This window comes from Trematomus bernacchii, unplaced genomic scaffold (genome assembly GCF_902827165.1).
Source record: "Trematomus bernacchii unplaced genomic scaffold, fTreBer1.1, whole genome shotgun sequence".
NCBI lineage: Eukaryota > Metazoa > Chordata > Actinopteri > Perciformes > Nototheniidae > Trematomus > Trematomus bernacchii.
The window spans coordinates 951,618-970,774 of NW_022988043.1; the positions used below are offsets into that span (position 1 = coordinate 951,618).

The 19,157-nt window shown below is 40.3% G+C and overlaps 1 protein-coding gene across 1 annotated transcript in view; it reads right to left on the bottom strand.

Annotated features, from left to right (window-relative positions):
• Positions 1 to 1,271: 1,271 nt before the first annotated feature.
• The window catches only part of si:dkey-40c11.2 (drebrin), a 31,993-nt gene continuing 14,107 nt past the window's right edge, over positions 1,272 to 19,157 (bottom strand). Inside the window, exons 2-16 of the mRNA XM_034118470.1 lie at positions 13,840 to 13,895; positions 13,531 to 13,643; positions 12,636 to 12,710; positions 6,745 to 6,888; positions 6,426 to 6,503; positions 6,176 to 6,327; positions 5,988 to 6,042; positions 4,981 to 5,055; positions 4,725 to 4,833; positions 4,114 to 4,611; positions 2,772 to 3,182; positions 2,505 to 2,603; positions 2,249 to 2,382; positions 1,603 to 1,654; positions 1,272 to 1,488 (exon numbers count right to left, since the gene is read on the bottom strand). Coding sequence (XP_033974361.1) covers positions 1,352 to 1,488; positions 1,603 to 1,654; positions 2,249 to 2,382; positions 2,505 to 2,603; positions 2,772 to 3,182; positions 4,114 to 4,611; positions 4,725 to 4,833; positions 4,981 to 5,055; positions 5,988 to 6,042; positions 6,176 to 6,327; positions 6,426 to 6,503; positions 6,745 to 6,888; positions 12,636 to 12,710; positions 13,531 to 13,643; positions 13,840 to 13,895 — 2,188 coding nt within the window. The 3' untranslated portion in view covers positions 1,272 to 1,351. The remainder of the gene's footprint in view (positions 1,489 to 1,602; positions 1,655 to 2,248; positions 2,383 to 2,504; positions 2,604 to 2,771; positions 3,183 to 4,113; positions 4,612 to 4,724; positions 4,834 to 4,980; positions 5,056 to 5,987; positions 6,043 to 6,175; positions 6,328 to 6,425; positions 6,504 to 6,744; positions 6,889 to 12,635; positions 12,711 to 13,530; positions 13,644 to 13,839; positions 13,896 to 19,157) is intronic.

Genomic DNA, 19,157 nt, shown 5'->3' on the forward strand with positions numbered 1-19,157 from the left:
ATTAGCATCTAATGTAAATTACGTATTTAGGGTTTATTATGTGCAATGTTGAATAATTGTAGAATTCCTGCTGAAGGTTTAAAGGAATTATTCTTTGTTGGGAATTAAATTCGGAGAGGTCTTGGCCCATTAACATGACAACATATTAGAGAAGCTATAAATAAAAATTGGAAAGGTCGTGGACACTCAGAAACATCTGACAAAAATGATAATATCGGTTACAGTTTTTTGTTTGGTTGTTCAAAAATGTGAATAGGAAGAATCAAACAGGAGGCACACATTTTAAAACTGAGTTTGTTGATGCTGTATATTTGTAAGTTTGGAGTAAATACAAAGTACATACACACCATCAAACAGGCATACAACATACAAGCAAAGTATAGAAAAGAGAAGATCTTTGATGCTTTTTATACATTCTTATATACAGTGTAGATTATTAAGATATTACAGGAGATTAAAATAGAAATAATTTTCTCTCATCATCCGTGTGTCGAGTGAATGCTTTCATTTTTTAAATCTAGGAAAAATTAAGACGAGACGTGATAACACAATTTGTTGACGGACATCACCATATGAACAAAACACTGATGTCAACACAGTGCCTTTTTTTCCTCTGCTTGTTTATCTGTTCTGGTAATTAAAATATTCTGTGAGACAGTAACAAAACAGTGCTACAAAATAACTCAGGAATGTGATTATAAGATGATGTCTGATACATGTATCTTGATTATATATACAAGTCAAGAGCAGTACAATTATTTTTTTAGCAATGTAACACACAAAGCAAAATGTGAGCAGAATGGAATGCTTGTTATATGTTTGGATAAAAAAAAACGACGATACACTATGAAAACTCTTTGTGTTTGTCACAAGAAAAGCACGTTTCTGATCCTTTGTCATCGTGATCGCATCCCTCCCACCAACATTCCTGCTCTATCTCAAAAGGAAATAAGTTATTTTGGTCCAAGAAAAGGTCTCCGCTATTTCATCCAAGAAAATAAGGCTGGGTAATTTCTGCATACTTGTGAGTATATTTTGTTTTGCTCAGAAAACATCAAAAATAGAGAGTCACACGTTTCTTTATGCTTTCTACAAAACAGAGTCACATTGTTCTTTATCCTTCCAACAAAACAGAGAGTACAAAGTTTGAGTGGGAGGATTAAGATAAAAACATGAACAAATGTAAGGGGAGATGGTTTCCCTGAGTTTGAGTGTGTGTGTGTGTGTGTGTGTGTGTGTGTGTGTGTGTGTGTGTGTGTGTGTGTGTGTGTGTGTGTGTGTGTGTGTGTGTGTGTGTGTGTGTGTGTGTGTGTGTGTGTGTGTGTGTGTGTGTGTGTGTTTCTCTGCCTGCCTATATGGTCTCTACATAGTTGGCAGGGAATAAGCCTTGGCGTCCATCTTTGCTCCACCCCCTCCACCAAGCTTTGTCCACCGTCTCCACGTCTTTTATGATGTCACCGGGTTCAAAGGAGATCTCAGATTCGTCCTCTGTGGGAACCGCAAGATAACATGGTGAAGACCCACTAATCACAGTGTAATTACACTAAGTGGAGGCACTTTATTTGCACATGTGTGGCGATTATCCTGTAAATGGCAGCTTACCTGCTTGGTAGTCATACAACGCTCGGACACACATTTGTCGCTCGGCTGAAACCTGAAGTGAAGAGGAAGATGGAATCAGAAAAAGCTGTAATCATGTTTACGGCATCTCTTGATTAACTAACAAGGCAAACTAAATGAATAACATGGAAATATTGGTATTTATTAACTTTCATTTGAAAGATTAAAGCTTGTCATATTTGATATTTTTAAACAAAACTACTGAATAGTCGCCTATTCAAAAAGTTATTCACTATCCCATTGCAGTTAATTTTAAATCCCACAAACGCTGGTGCTTTAAATACCAACTAGTAGTAAATTGTCCCAAACACATGTACAATATACTTCTGTTCGCTGAAAACTACAGTATTAAGTAATTAAAAAACTTAAATGAACCTTTTCAAAGTAAAAATATGTTTGTCACTTATTTGTAAATATCTAAATCTTATTTAGGAAAGTATTGAGGGACAGACTTTTGTTTTTCTCATAGGACATTTTTGAAAATAAGAAAAATATGATCAATGATGACCTTTGGACTTAGAAGTCAATATTCAACTATACATTTTTCTAATAGCAAATTTCCGTTAAAAATAAATGTTGAGTTTCGGACTAACAATGTACAAGTACAAAGCGTTTGTAGATACAGTACCTCTTGTCCATTTTCAGAGATGATCTGGTCCTCTTCCTCAATGACGTCGTCCTCCTCTGCAGTGCCATGGAGATCGTAGCTCCCAGTCAGCTCTGGTGAGCTGAGCTCTGTGTCAGAGGGACTCAGAGACCGCCCTGAGGAACACCAGAGGAAAAAGCATTGACAAAGATCCATCAGCACAGGTAATTAATGTATTTAGTTATCGCTAAATAACCCTACATTGTATAATATTGTTTGAACATTTGATTTGCCAAACCTATTCCATTTTGTCCATTTGTGCCCTCGCCATTTGTGATCCCATTGGTTGACAGGACCACAGTCTCGTGGTTGTTTACTTCACAAATGGGTTCGCCATCTGAAATAATGGTTGTAACCTTTGGTCATTGTGCACTTTATACAAATGTCATTTCAACTTATGGAAAGCTGCAGGGACATCATTTAAATATAAATGCTGTCTGACAGCGTATCACAAAGGTTAATACCGTCAAAATAACAGGATATGTGAAGAAGAAAAAAGGGCTACCTGTAGCTGTTGACTCTTCCTCTTTCTTTGAAAGCACAGCCATGTCAGAGGGATCCTGGCCGTCTTCTGATTGGTCATTCTCCTCTTCATCTTCCTTTGCCTCCTCTTCCTCCTGCAGCTTTTCCACTGGATGGTCCACTGTAAGCTGTAATTCCTCCTTCTCTTCTTTGTTGTCCTCTTCTACTTCTTTTTCTTCCTCTTCTTCCTCCTTCTTTTCCTCTACCTCTTCCTCATGATCCTCAGTCTCGCCTGGTTCTGCGATGATAGTGCAAGACTGTTGTTGTGTTTCAGCCTTTTCTTCCTCGTGATCCTCCTCTTCCTCTTCCTCGTCCTCCTCCACCAGTACAGCCTGTACTTTGTAGGCAATTTCTGAGACCAGCTCAGTGTGCCCATGAGTGGATGTGTTGAGGTCTGTTGATTGGAAAGTGATATCGGAATTTGATAAGGTTGTAAATTGTTTTAAAAGACAAAAACAAAGGCAGTGGGTGTTTCTCAATCGCGAGTAAAGCTGCTGCAGAGCCACTATTTCAAGCATACTACGTCATCGAGTGCCGCCGAAGTACTGTTCCAATCTCCAGCATACTTGGAAATCTACCGAGCCCGGCGTACTCCGTTTGGAGAAATATCGAGGCTGAACATGAGTAGACTCCGCGGTCTTAAAATCCCCACAATGCTTTGCGCACGGACCAATTTCCAAAATCTGTGGCGGAAAATGTAAGGCGGGGCCTCTCATATGACGCACACCTGCACACTTGCTAGCCTGTTCCACTCTTTGTTTTCTGAATGGCAGGAAGTATACTTGACTCGCTTCTGAAGCAAGATGCTCGGCAGACATGTGCTACCAAGCAAGCCTACTCGCGATTGAGAAACACCCAGTGTATGAACTGGTTGAAACACTATGACTATAAGGAATACAAAAGACTGGTTCTCTGGGTGCACATTACAGAGAAGATTTGGTAGAATGAAAGTGTATATATATATATATATGTGTGTGATTATTCTAGAAATATTTAATTGTGACTGGAAAAATATGCTAAGCCTTCTGTATAACAGGCCACTGATTTAAAGCTGCGGGCTGCTTTACACAGAGTAGGTGGAATACATTTATTTCAAAAGCGTTTAAGTCACTTAAGCCTTTAATGAAATAATATTACCATATCAATTCTAAATGTCAGCTGATTAATGTATTCGGCAAGGTACTAAGCAGAGTGATTTGCTCTTCTTCACATTGCAGCACGACCCTTTTGTTTTTGCAATGAGAGAAAATAATAATTACCTAATAAATGGAATAACATTGTATTATCAGATCCCAATATAATTGTTTGTGTCCCATCTCGCTTACCTGTGATTCTCTCGGGAACAGGAGCAGGCTCGAAGCAGAAAGCTGAGTCCTCGGGCTGGTTTGGGGTGTTTGGGGGGGAGGAAGGGAGGGCGTCTGCATGGGAGTGGGAGGGTTTGTTTAAACAGGAGGACAATGAAGCCAAGAGATCAGGGGAAGCAGGAGGTGCAGAGGGTTCTGTGGGTGACGGAGGTCTGGGCTCAACAACAGCCTGAATTTGGTTTTTACTTTGTGGAACGCTGGGCAGGGCCGAGACCGGAGGGGCCGGGCGAAGGGGTGATGTAGGCGGTGACATGGGGGCTCTGGGCCTTAGTGAAGTGGCAGGGCGGAAATTAGGGCTTGTAGGGGGAGAGGTGGCACGATAGATGGGGGAGGTAGCAGCCCGAGAGAATGGGGAGACCAGGGGTGAGCTGTAAGGGGAGGAAGACGTGCTGTCCTCTGCTTTAGTGAAGATGAAGGCTGTGTCTGTCAGGCTGCGCTGGTATCGTCTGAAGGGTTTGCCTGGAGAGAGAGAAAACAGTTTGTCTGGGCTGATCTTTGTGATTTAATAAGCTCGTCCGGACCTTCAACAGTTTCAGCATTTCTCTCTGTTGAAGCTCACACAGTGAACGTACCAGAGCGGGAGGATCCAGGGCTGGTGGGACTCTGTGATGATGATGATGAGAGCTGCCTGAAGAACTCCCTGGGGTTCATGGAGCGCTGGGACACTAATTCTGCTGCCTCCTGCAGGTCAAGAAACATACAGAATAAGAATTAAATTGACATTTTTAAACAGACTTGGCCAGTTTTTAAGAAGGTTTCAACAAAAAACTGCATTCTAAAGACAGGTCAGGTCTTTGACAGAGTAGAACATAAAGTAGATTCACTTACTGCTGCTTTTTCTATGGACTCACTCCTTCTCAGACGAGCCCTCATGTCATCGAAATGCTCCCTCTGCTGATGCTCCTGTCAGTGCACAAACACAACAGCAATCATTCTCTTCATTTTAAACTATTTGATAAAGTAGATGACAACACCTGAGATTAGTGTAACTTGAATGTTTCAAAATGTAGTCCTGAATTAATGATCTGAAAACTGCTGACACAAAGCAATATATCCGAAGCAGTTTCTTTTGCTTTACTCTTAGGCATCTAATATCTCTAAACTACACACAAGTAAAACCACCATTACTCTCACCTCGCACAGGTATTACTATACAGTCTGAACCAAATACCGGAGGTTAATGTGTAACTCTGCCTCTAAAACTATGATCATACAAACAACCCACCTGCAGACTGAGATTTCTTTTCAGTTTCTTGTTTACTATTTGCACAGTTTAAACATGCTACCAACAACCCTGGCATGTTTTGGCATTCATAATACTCTATAATCGTTGTGTCTCTCATGTTTCGCTATTTCAAGCCGTGAATATGCATAGCAACCATTCAGTGCGTGCGGCAAGGAATCGGTGACAAGTTAATTAGCTAAATGATAATGTTCTTATCAACTGTGCATCTATTAAATGTCTCATTACGAACTGAACGATCAGCAGCGGGTACATAGTCCACATTCCCCTGTACATTTTAATAACTCCACTGTTTGTTCATATAGCAGTTTATATGATGATGAAGGGGGTCATGAATTAAAGGTTCAGTTATAATATCCTCAGAAACAATTATAGTTTTGGAATCAAACGTCTCAAGGATAAAGGTTAATCCAGTTCTTACACAGCGGTCAATGACTTCAGACATATCTGACCAAACTGGAAAGCCACAAGGCAGAAAAGCAGGTGTCCATTTTGCCACTACCCAAAGCCATTTGATGGACCATTTGCAATCATTTTACAAGCCAAAGCTAGACGATCATTGAAAGGTTTAGCTAAACATCATTTCACTCACCCATTTTAATTTCTCCTTTTTGCCTAGCTCTTCTTCTTGCTCTGCCCGTTTTCTCCTGCGAGACAGGAAGATAAATAATAAATAATCATTGGTGCATTTACTGTGTAATTTAATTGACTTTGCTCCTTCAATTTACACAAAATAAAGCCACTATACTGTAGGACAGTATTGAAAGCCATTGCTCTCACCTTTGCTCCTCAATCATCTGTAGCTTCTCATTCATCCTCTTGTCTCTCTCTTCTGCATCCCTCCTCTCTTTTAAAACTCTTTCTCTTTCAATGCGGCGTCTCTCCTCTGCTGCTCGTCTCTTATCATCGTCTTTCCTCTCTTCCTCTTCACGCTTGCAAAAAACAATGGGAAACAATGAAAGAGTAAACGGCAGGGTAGCTACATTTAAGCCTCTAAAATGTGGCCAAACAGATGGATACTTTAGCATACCTCTGCACGGGCCCAGAAGGAGTCTCTGTTTATACGTCTCATCTCCATGGCAGCATTAGTTTTTCTGTAGTTGGTACCCTTTATGAAATACAAAGGAATAGTGAATGCAGAGCCACACATTCTTAAAATGTCAAAATATGAACAGCTTTTTTTTAATGATTATTATTTTCATGAGCATGGTTAAACAACATACTAATAGCAAAAGTAAAACACTGAAGTCACTAAGGAGGTACGTTTCTGTCTTGAATTATGTCATAATGTGTATATGAAAGTCTTTGTCTCCATCTGATGGGCCGACGCGGTATTGCAGTAGACTCACCACTAAGTCCTCTTTGTCAGCGGACCTGGAGCTCCTTCTCGCCCACTGGGTGGGAGCATTGGCCTGGACCTTGTTGAGCTCAGCTTGTATATTCTCCTCTGTCACATCCTCCACTTTCTCTGCGCTAATGAACACATGAGCTTCCTGAAACACGAAGGGAAAGAGAAAGAGACGGCACATAGATTTAGACATATGTGAATTTATTCCACCGTTACATTCTGTAGACACAATAAATCCATACACAAGTACACATAGTCCCTCTGGTGGTTTTCTCTTGGTCTTACTTGGAGTTATGCAAACTCAGAGCCAAACAGTTGTGCAACTGCTTCAGTTTTAAGGATTGTAAGAGAGTGAAAATACTCCCTGGCTTCAGAATGAGCACAGGAATGCATTGGTTTGGATGGTTATTGATGGCAGTAGGGGGAAATAGGGTGTGATATGGGGAAAGTAAGAACACAAGGGTGTGAAAGCTTGTGCTTTTGCAAAAAAGTAGAGAAAGAAAGGGCCTTACTTAACATGCAATAGTTGCTCAATACTTGGAAATCAAGCTAAAGGGAGATTAAGAGACATTCAAGTATCTTGGAGTCATACTGGACTCGAACTTGACTTTTAAGAAACATATCAAGAAAGTATCCAATACCGTTAAATTCAACTTGCAACATTTTAAACAAATCAAACCTTTCTTAACTGTCAATGCTGCAAAGTCATACCTCCACTGCATGATTCTATCCCACACTGAATACTGTCTGACAAACTGGTCGTTTGCTTGTGCCACAAACCTGAAACCAATAGAACAGCTGTACAAGAGAGCTATCAAGGTGTTTGACAGAAAGCCTTATTCATACCACCACTGTACCATCCTTGAAAAACACAATTTCTTGAGTTTTGCACTAGGTCAGAAACCAGAGGAGACTGTGAAGTCCACCGCAGACGGACCACTTTTGGACAAAGTGTCCTCTCCGTTAAAGGCAGCTCATTGTGGAATAGCCTCCCAACTGAGATACGGGATTGTCCCACTGTCAATAGTTTTAAAGGTCAACTCAAAGCATGGTTAAGAAACAAACAGACGTGCAATCACCGCTAAATGCACTTTAATACAGGGGCATCTCCTCTTGCACTTTATGTAGCCCTTTTATCTCCTCCTGCACTTTATATGTCGTAGCTGCTACATTGTACTGCCTTGTGGTAAATGCTTGTATGCTGCTCATGCTCTTTCTGCATATCATGTATTTCTGTTTGTATGTATATAAATGTTATGTTCATAAATGTTGTATGTGACGGGACTACGGATGGAAATTAGCTCAAAGCTCAAATCCGGCTCATTTACATTTCAAAGCATTATTTTGTTTAAAATGTTCATTAATGTGCATTGTTCCGGTTCAAATAAACGATTAAATGAACAAATAAAAACACTATCAACAGATCATATTCAAAAACCACAGAACAATAACATAGTATTCTACTTATGTTATTTCTATGGGATGGATAGGTGTTAGACATAAGCTGAACTCATTCATGTATGTGGGCAGGACCTCAGAATGATTTCCTTTCATAGTAAGTCCGGGCTTTTCTGATGGAGAGCCAGGTCTGTCTGCCTCCAACAGGAAACCACGGCTTTATCTGAGTGGCACCGCTGACACTGACACTGAACAGAGCATTCAATGTGCCCTATAATACATGTCAGCGCAGTGTATAATCCGTATCACTCTAGCTGTCACTGCCAACTGCACACACACCAAACAAGCAGTCCACAGTTCTGCCAGGGAGTCTTGGAAAATCATGGAAACAGACAGAGCCACAATCTACACAAAAAGCCCACAGTAGCAGAACAAGTTTACCCATTACACATGACACCAACCCTTTATCCTCATGAACTGTTTTTTATGAGGTACAGGAGGTACAAACACTGCCAGGGTTAGTGATGGTGTCACTATACTCATAGTTTATGAAAAAGCAGGACAAATAAGATATTTTCTTCCATGCTTCGACAATTCTTCACGCAAATGATCTCTAAATATGTACCTTACTTTTTAAAACTCTTGTGGAGTCATTTAACAGCACTGAGGCACTTCAGGACCTGGATTCCTTTTGTATTATTTTATTCAAGATGTAAATCACAAGTGTTAAAGTTTAAATAAAGTCCCTAAGATTGTCTCTCACAATTCCCTAAATGTTCTTTTCCATCTGTTTCCACCCAATTACATGTGGTTTGCTGTAAATGCAAAGTATTCACACATGCCAATTGGCAAGATGTTTTACTGCTGCTTCAACAGTAAACTGCTTTATTCAGGCACGTGAGGCATAATCCCCCATATCTAAGGAAACATCTCTGCATAACGTCCAACGGGCATGTTGACTTAGAATCAAGTATTTGTAGCAAACCTTGGAGATGAAAATGACGATGGGAATAAGAATACAATCTAAGGATCCCAAGGTGATGAGACAGGTTGCGAAATACAGGCTAAATATAATCACACAGACTGTCTCCTCCTCAGGAGTTAGTGTGTCTGTTCAGGCAGATGCAGTACGTGGATGTGGGGATACTCAAGCGTCCCAAGTTGAAGTCTGACCCAGTTTACTGAATTATAATAAGTTGTATTATTGCACAAAGAATTCCTCATTAAAATGTTGTTAAATTGTGTACATCACTGTGTTGAATAAGTTTCTTTAAATATAAAAAGATAATGTTAGGTGATTCATGGGCAGTTCGATTATGCATTGGTATATTTATGACATAATGTTCCACATTGGTAGTGACAGCTCCTCAGTTTAATGAAGACAGGAGGAGCAAAGAGGCCTATGTTGGTTGACATGAAAGTAAAGCCTCTGATCTTAAGTGTGTGTCAGGGCGACAGGACAGACGAGAATGATGAAGTGCTTCAGGGTTTAGTGCCTCGACCTGCACAAGTTGCTTTGCTCCACGTTTACAGCAGCATTATTGTTCTTTGTTAATATCCAAATCTCATGCTCCACAGAAAAAGACCGTTTTTCTGCCAGGCCTTTTCGTGGACAAATATGGTTATGCTTCTGAAATGTTTGATTAATTAAAGTATAGATTTGATTAAATTAAAGAAAAATTATTCAGCTTCACTTGTTGCTTTTTTCCAGTTGTACAACACTTTATAATACTGTATTAGATCATGTTCTCCTCCAGTGTATCACTCACAGTATCAACATCTGATCTGACACACCAACATCTGATCTGACACACACACACACACACACCCTTCTGACTCACTTTATTCAGTTATTATTCTAGTGTAATCGGAGAACAATGAAATCAGCTGCACCCTATTCATATTAAAGTTTGTATTACTTAACGCCACCCAGGAGTACAGAATGTAATGTCTCCAAATCTGCCGCTGCAGACTCGCCTTAACAAAAGCCCCTCACTGCCAGCTGGGACATGCAGCATAGCAAGCCAGGAACACAACGTGAAAGAACTGAAAGAGGAAAAAGGCAAACAACAAAAACACACCAACTAAGTGCCAAGGGAAAATCTAACTAACTGCATCCAAGGCAATGAAAGCCAAGACTCCAAGAAAACAAGTTAATTGAGCCCCCAGTTATCATCACATCAGTCGATTTATGTATATGGGTTATCTCAGTAGTTCTGTTTCCCGTACATTGCAAGGTCAAGTATGAATTTAGCTGTGAGTCAGGATTGTTATGCTGTGGCGTCTGTTTATTTTCTGTGGACAACATTTAAATACAACCTTGAATTCCCTTGCTGTAATATTCATATATATCCAACGTCCCCTCCAACATCCCCTGAGAACATATAAAAACGGTTTCATTATGTTTTAATTCACAAAAGAATTATGTAGAAGTGGCCTAAAAACAAGAAGCCTTTGAGTTTTCACAAAATGTATTTTGTAATGCCATGTCCTTGACTTGGCATGAGCATTGGCTGATAAAGTTTGGATTTCCTTTTGTCAAAATAGACCATTGTTAAAAGTGCCAGATTCACAATTATTGTCCAAAAAATACTTTGAATTAAAAATAAACGTATTAATTGATCGACTTTTTTTAAATTAATCAATAAACATTGCTTCTTAAGTTAAAATTGTCAAGATACAGATACATGGAGCCGGCGATTGGAGTAATTGATGCCTGTTATCTTTAAAACATGAGAAATCTGTGAGGTATCTACAATTACTGAATCTCTATACAGTGGGTCACTTCTTGGTGTACTAATTGTTGCCATGTGGATGTGAAATCCTTTTGAAGATAAATATAAATTATTATCCAACTGCTGTGAGTAATATTTCTTCAGGAATTAATCACACGCCAATTCCAGATGATTTTACAGAGCGAGATATGACGCAGACAGCTGTGCTTTACACGTTTTCAACAATGCTTTCTTTACCGGCATACTGTATGAAGCACGTTTAAACATTTGTTTCTCTTTACGAGCAATGAACTTGATGGGAAAGATGAGTCAAGAGGATTACTGTGCCTTAAAAATGTGTGAAAACGCCACGTTTGCTCGTAAAGTTGGAATGAACAGGAAACAGGATAGCACAGTTATGTCACTACAGTCTTGGCAAATGCAATCCATATGCTTGGCAGGGATGGCCATGGTGCAAGGTGATAATATGTTGTCTATTAATATGAACCAGATATATAATAAATCTAAGAAACGTTTCTTTCTTATTCTCAAAGTGTAAACTATTCAGAACAACAGTTTGGTCATGATTGAGTTCCATTTTTTGCCGTAATCGCAGAGAAGTAGTGGTGACAATAGTGAGTAGTGTGTGTGGCTGTGTGTATGTATGTGTGGTAAGGTTAGGGTCCCACAATTCTCTGAAGGATAGACACATTTCTTTAATCTAAGTAATATTTACAATGTAATTATTTCTGTACACTTTTCTAATCCCAAATGAATATGCACACAGGACATGCTAAATGCAATGTAATGACATGCACACAGGACCAACACACACACACACACACACACACACACACACACACACACACACACACACACCACACACACACACACACACACACACACACACACACACACACACACACACACACACACAACACACACACACACACACACACACACACACACACAGAGGGGTTAGGCGCTTTCAGTCAGAGGCTCACATAATCCCAGTCTTGACTTTCACCGTTTAAAAAAAAAAGGGACAAGAAACAACAAACATTCCACAGATGCTTCTGCAGTTGACTGGATGATGCCTTTATATGGAAACTAGTAAACCTAGGGGTCATTAGAACCTCTCATAGTTTGCTGCAACACTAAATAAACAGTTTGAGGAGCACACACTGACAGAAGTTGCAGTTAACATTGAGTTGGACAGAGTTGCTTATATACTATTCATAAAAAACACATGAACCTGAATCATAACAAATATAGATGAATTAGCTTTTTTCTATTCCCTCCACTTCATGTCACGACTTGATTTTGTGACGTGAATTCAGGTAGCACCGCAAACAATGGAGCTTTTAAGCCCAAATGTAGCTGTCTCTCCCTGATAGCAACATGGCAGATAGACCAATCACATGACCAACACTGCAACAGAACAGGAAGTGGACTGAGGACAGGAAACTCTCAAAACAATACAAAGTAAACTCCCGTGAGTAAATATAGAGTTTGTGAGCACAACGTCTAGAGTCCAGGGGGGGGAAAGTTGGACAGAAATGTTTTTTGTTTAGCAGGAATTTCGGAAAACACTGAGTGACAGGTATATTCTTTTCATGAACATGACTACTTGAGTCTCACCCCTGACCGCAAATATCAAAGCTGCAATTCTGTCATCTTTAATGCACATTTAATGGGAATCTAAACAAATAGACAAACTAATGGATGAAGCGCACAAGGGTTAGTGATTTAGGATTTTGCACGTCATGATGTACTGCACCTTGAAAAAGTTTTTGATGGCTGGAATGTGGCTGGCACATTCTGTCCTTCGGAAGTCATCCACATTTTGACCGACCTGCAGACAAAGACAGGATGGGGACACTTACATTCATATCATACCTCTCTTGGAGTGGACTAAAATAACACTAAAACAATGGGATTCACATTGCTGTGGTAAAATCTCTGTTTCCCCATTTTGATAATGAAAACATAGAAGCTCAAATATTAGCTCATTATGGAGTATAATTCAAAGCATCGGTATTGTTTTGAGTATTTACAAACCTAATATGAAAATAATCTTTGACACTGATTTCCTTTAATATGGCTGCGATATTACCAATATAACAGCAGATTGGTGTCATTGTAAACCCTTTCAGAATTATTTTACTGGACTTATTTTCATATATATATATATATTATTAACAAATCAAGGTTACAGACCTGCAAAAAATGTTAATTCAATAGATTCATTTCAGTGCAGTACACTGATAAATACAAATATTAGACATGCTCTGCGATTCACAAAGATTTGGATGTCATACAATTAAGTTATAATACATCCTACCACATGTCAGATGCCAAATAAGCCCATGTCAAAACAAAACTATAGAATGTGAATAAGTCAAGAAGCTTAGGATTTTCTACAGAGCATTTAACAGATTAATGAGTCCATAGAGTTTTCAGTATGTGACTACTTAAGATGTTAAACCCATTGTCTTGCAACTGCTAAATGTCATTGCTGAATCTTTATGAATGCAAGTCTGTGAGCACCTCGGTGTACCTGCTGTTTTCATAGGTTTATGTGTCTTCCTGTAATTTGTGCTGGTGTGTGTTTCTTTAACATGATAAGCTTGTGCTTACAAGTGCTAAGCCCCAGGAGCCAGCCTGCCACTCACCCAGTTGATCATAGCAATCCGGGGGCCTCCTGTCTCCACACTTCCCACTTTGCACAGTCCGTATTGAGGCTTGGAGATGTGAAATTTGCCGGACAGTTCTGCCACACCACCCGCTGTTAGAAATTAGGGAACAAATGCAATGACATGATATATTTTTGCTCAACAGTTGTAAGAATGTTCTCTTAACACAAGAGGTGAGGTGTATTCCTTTTAGGCTTACAGTCAAAATCCTGTCAGTGTCATTCTTTGCAGGGCTTAGAAATACAAAGTTAGCATTACAAACACACCACTTATTACAATCCATCTTACCTCCTGAGTCAGCCAGCTTGAGCTTGTTGGTGACTCCATCATATGTGAATATTGCCCTGAGGACACACAGAGAAACACACAGGTCAGCTACTGAGCAATATGAGTGACATAGACATGACAGAAACCTTTGTAATGATGAGTGTCAACAAAACACAGGTTGAACAAAACGACTGCTTGATTTTTGTGTTCCTAAAACTTCAATATCCAAGCTTGAGGATGTAGAGAGCTGCGTACGCCATGTGTTCAGTCTTTTATTGTTCACAGAGGACACACAGACCTGCACAGCCAGATGTTTTACCGCACACATTTTGTCTTAACCATAACACACTTCTCTACATTGCACCAACCAATATGAATTATCTTCAGCTGTGACACATGCATACGTTTACTTTTTTTCCCATTCCCAGAGGCCTTTACAGTACATGCGTAAAACAGGAAGGTCAACACAATGACCTTCATTCAGTGTTTGACTCAGATGGATGGCTCCTGACTGTGAAACAAATGCATTCAGTACTGTTCACAGCTACAGGGTTTTTGACATTTTGCAGGTGAAAACCTGTCCTACCGCACCCTGCAGTCAGTCAAACTGCAGGTCACCGTGGCAACTCAACAACTCATGATGTGTTACCATGAGATCAGTGAGATATAACTCTACTGCTGAACAAACTAAGCGCAGTGTTGTTTTAAGATGTTAGCTTTGTTGCAGAATCTCCAAGGTCTCATAATCAACCAAAGAAAAACAAACCAAAAGATAAATAGGATTTTTACTTTGGGGCTTGTAAGGCCAAGCGTCTCCCTGCATGTTATCAAAACCAACAGTTCAGAGTCCAAAACGAACCCACGTGCTGTTTGACATGACTCTAACATCATCCTGAATTATCTGTGTGTTTGAAGCACAACTGGGGGCAAATGTGTGTGTGTGTGTGTGTGTGTGTGTGTGTGTGTGTGTGTGTGTGCGTGCGTGCGTGCGTGCGTGCGTGCGTGCGTGCGTGCGTGCGTGCGTGCGTGTGTGTGTAAGTAACTTTACGAGGTGGCATGCAGAGAGAAGAATTGTGTGTGTGTGTGTGTGTGTGTGTGTGTGTGTGTGTGTGTTTGGCTGCGTGTCTCCGTAAATTTCTCTCTGCAGGACTCCTGGGGTGTGTCAATAACATCTGGAGCGGGGTGGAAAGAGTGTAAGGCCATGAGCAGCTATTACAATGGGCCAAAGGTGACTGGTCTGTGTTTATGGATGTGTGTCTGAAGCAGGAAGTGAATGAGACAGTGAGAATGAGACACAAATAGAAAACAAAGTTTGGGCCTACTCTCACAAAAATCTACATTAAAAACAATAGCAGTTTGGCAAAGAGGCTGACAAGAAAACAGCTAACTCAGTTAGGATCTCTGAATCACTCTGTTATTTTTTCCTGACACAACAAGTCTCTGTCTGTCCAAAGAGCAAAGAGCGACAAAAGTCAATCGGTATGTGTGTGAGTGTGCTGAGGACACAATAACTATATTGTGTGCCCAATTGAGCCATCTGCAAGCTGACCCTGCATGTGTGAGCAACTTAAAAATGCCTCTTCAGTTAATGCGAACAGGCGTTTCCTTAAAATTCCTTATAGCACCAAGCAAAACCAAGTATTTTTAAATAAGATTTCGTCAGAATATGAAAAAGTCATGGAAACCTTCTGAAGCGCTCCCAGGCATTATATGAGCTTTGTGTCGCCCGGATCATTCACATATCTCCTCAGAGATTAGTCTAGCCACAGTAACTATATAAACAACACACTCTATTCCCTCATTAGGCCTACCGGCATCCAGAGCTCAGACACCAATCCACAATTACCAATCCTTGGTCCTCAAAACATTCCTAAAGGTCACCATTTACGAGCCGTCAAGGTCAAAGGTCACTATGCCTCTGAAGGAGTCTTAATTGCATGCGCAAATTCTCCACCCACCTGGAACAGGCTTGCACATGAGGTACACTGTGCTGAGGGAGACTCTTTGTTCTGCCAGAGCTTTCACTGGGATGGATTTGCAAATATCCTATTTTCAGGCATTTGTCTCCACAGGACTTGACTTAATCCCTGTCTTGGACATTACCAAGGTGAGGGGAATTTCAAAAGCAATGATTTTACAAAAGCAACACAAAATAGAAAGTTAAGAAAAAATTGAAAAATATATATATTTCTTAAATGTATTATTAGAGCTGATCACCTCCTACAATTCCTGCCTTATTTGACATTGTTAAATCTTCTCTTTTCTATCCACAGGAAGGACACGTATCACTGAAATAAACTGGCAAAATAAAGTGTAATGATGGCATCAAGAAACAATCCTGAAACTGCTCTACTTTTTCAGTTTTCAGAGTTCTTGATATTATATATATTTTTTAATGTTCTTCTACTATGTTGCCACTGTCTGAAAGAGAGGGAAATATCTAATTCTGTGGGAAACCACTGATCGATATTAAAGATATGCCAGCAGTGTGGTATAATGAGCACAGAGGGACAGTTCTCACTTCACAAGACGGTAAGTGTTCAGGTTCACATCACAAGTGTATACCCTGCTGAAGTGTCCTTGAGCAAGACAATGAATCCAGAAACAGTTTTACAGTCCCTCATGTGTAAGGCAAGGCAAGGCAAGTTTATTTATATAGCACTTTTCAACACAAGGCAATTCAAAGTGCTTTACAAAAATGAAAGACATTAAGAAGATGGCATTTCAAAACAGTCATTAAAAGCAAAGATAATAAAATAAACATTAAAAGAAGAAATACATGAATAAAAGTTACAGTGCAGTTTAATATATGAATAGTTCAATTAAAGCTGTGTAGCTACAAGTCACACCCAAGTTAGCCAACTGCATGCCCTTCTCTCTTTCTCTCCATTTGATTAGCGTTGTGTCTGTAATGATGAAGCAGCCGTACTAAAATCAGACTTTCATAACCAACAGACCAGATAAACCCCCTTTCCTTCACACATGTAGCATTCTTGAGAGCTACACTGACTGATGAGAAAAACAGACTCCAGCCCACACCAAACCCAGCCAAATATGACCTCAGCTCTGAGAGAGGGAGGGAGGGATGGGGGAGGAAGAGATGAGAAGAGAAAAAACAATGGTGGCAAAATCTGAAACAACTTGCTTTAAAGTAACTATCAAATATGTGCATAATTAGTTCAGCCTGCCACTCAGATATTAAACAAATAAACAGCCAACAGACATGTGAGAGTATACACAAAGGCACCCATACATAAACACAGTCATGCACACACACACAAAGTATACTATATGCCAGTAACAATAGGGATTGTTTGTTTTGGACTACTTGAGCCTCTGAAATACCACCAAACATGCTACGCTCTACCATTTCAAGATGGATATAACAGAAGCAGATGGTGAGCTGTGACTGGAAAAGGACTTGTTTTCACTTAACCAGGCATTCCACTACACCAGGCTAAACTAAGAACCATCAAAGTGTAGTATTATGTGGAAAATACTTGAACACAACGTACACACTTTTCTTGTATTGTCATTTCTAAAGAGACTTTTTAAGAGATTTTTCATTCCTTGTGTTCTTATTCAATTGTGTTTTCATGCTTTCTTTTAATCGTGCATTGTTATACAATAAGAAAAAAGTAAACCATAAAACCGTATCTTGAGTCCCACAACCATATATTTCTCATATTCCTTTGTTCACTTCACCATTCCTACACTCTTCATATATTCTGTTGATATCTCACCATCATTACTTCGCGGAATTCATTATTCTGACCCTCGTCTCCTACAACACATATTTCTTCCCCTCCTACTTTAAATCCTGTGGCACAACATACCTCTTTCACAAACCAGAGCAATATCTCATCTTCATCTTTTCTCCCTCGACTCCACACTTATACCCTCTGTGTCTCTGACAGGAAGATCTTGTGGGCTCACAGGTCATTTATTCATTCCATGTTTGCCAGCGGGGGAGATATGAGAGATTTGTGGTTATGCACGCTGTAGCGATATGATAAACTGTGCATGAAGAGAAAGATATGAGAAAATAGATGAGAGGCTGGGAGCTCCCACCAGAATTCACTGCCCAGATTACACCCTCCATCAGATCATTATTTTGCTCCTTTTTCCCCCTGCTCTTCAAGATATTGCACACACATCCCCCCGTGGTCTCACCAACTTGTGTAAGGCGTTTGTCAAGACCTGGGATTTTGACAATGCAGTCTTTTCAATGCTAACTTCATGCTCTAACTTCTTTCAGATATTCATAACATCTACCTTTCCACAAGCCTCCTTCTGTTCATTTAATTTTACATCATATGTTTTTGTTCCCCTCCCCCATCGCCCCCCAACTTCTTACTCCTGGCTCGAAGCTGACCTGGGCTCCCAGTGCTATTTTTAGTCTCTCCGTCTACCTCTCTGGCTTTGTTGGAGGAGGGGGGGGGGGTAACTCAGAGACGTCCCCTGAGCACACAGCGCTCATATCCTCTCGCCAAACATGGGCAAAAAAAGTCCAGCCAGACTCCGCTCCTGAAAAAGTCATTCTTTCCCCCCCCCGTCCGGCATGTTACTCATATAGTTTGCATGCGACGACCCCAGTGGTGCACACATTCCTCCGTCCGTCTGGACTGCAGAGACATGTGGAGGTTTATGGGTAAGGGTTCAGAAATGTGAGCAATAGCGAGAAAGTGACGGAATGAGAGAGTTTTCGAGCATTAAAGCAGAATAAACTGGGAATAGGAAGAAAAGGGAGAATGCCATTGCCACTACATGTGTCTGGCTTGTACAGTGTGGTACAGTGTGTGCTAAGGTGATGCATCACGGTAAACATCGGGACTGAAAAATGTGGCATGGTAAACCACAGGCACGTTCGAAATTGTAATGTGGTGACAGATGTTGCTAGGGAGCATAAACAAAAAGGAAGAATAAAGACATTTTCATAAAGATTGACATTGTTCTGGTTTTCAAACCCTTACACAAAGACTTGTCTAACATTTTCCACATTCCCCTCCTATACTTAAAACTGCAGTGACCCCGATACGTTTTACCCTCTCAGTCCTTCATTAAGTGATGAAGTGTGGATGTCAAAATATAAAAGATTGCTGCTGATGAATGCTGTGTATGTGAAAACCTCTCAGTGCTTAGAAAGAGTGCCAGAGAAAAAAAGGATAAAGATGTGACACTGTCTCTTGAAAAGCTACGAATAAAAAAACAACACTGGAAGAAAAAGGAATAGTCTTGGTTCTCATTCTCATGGCTAGATGCAGAGGATTCAGTCAGGTGCCCTGCAGAGGGTGGGCTGTACGCACTGTAATCCCCACAGACCGAGCAACAGGGCCCCT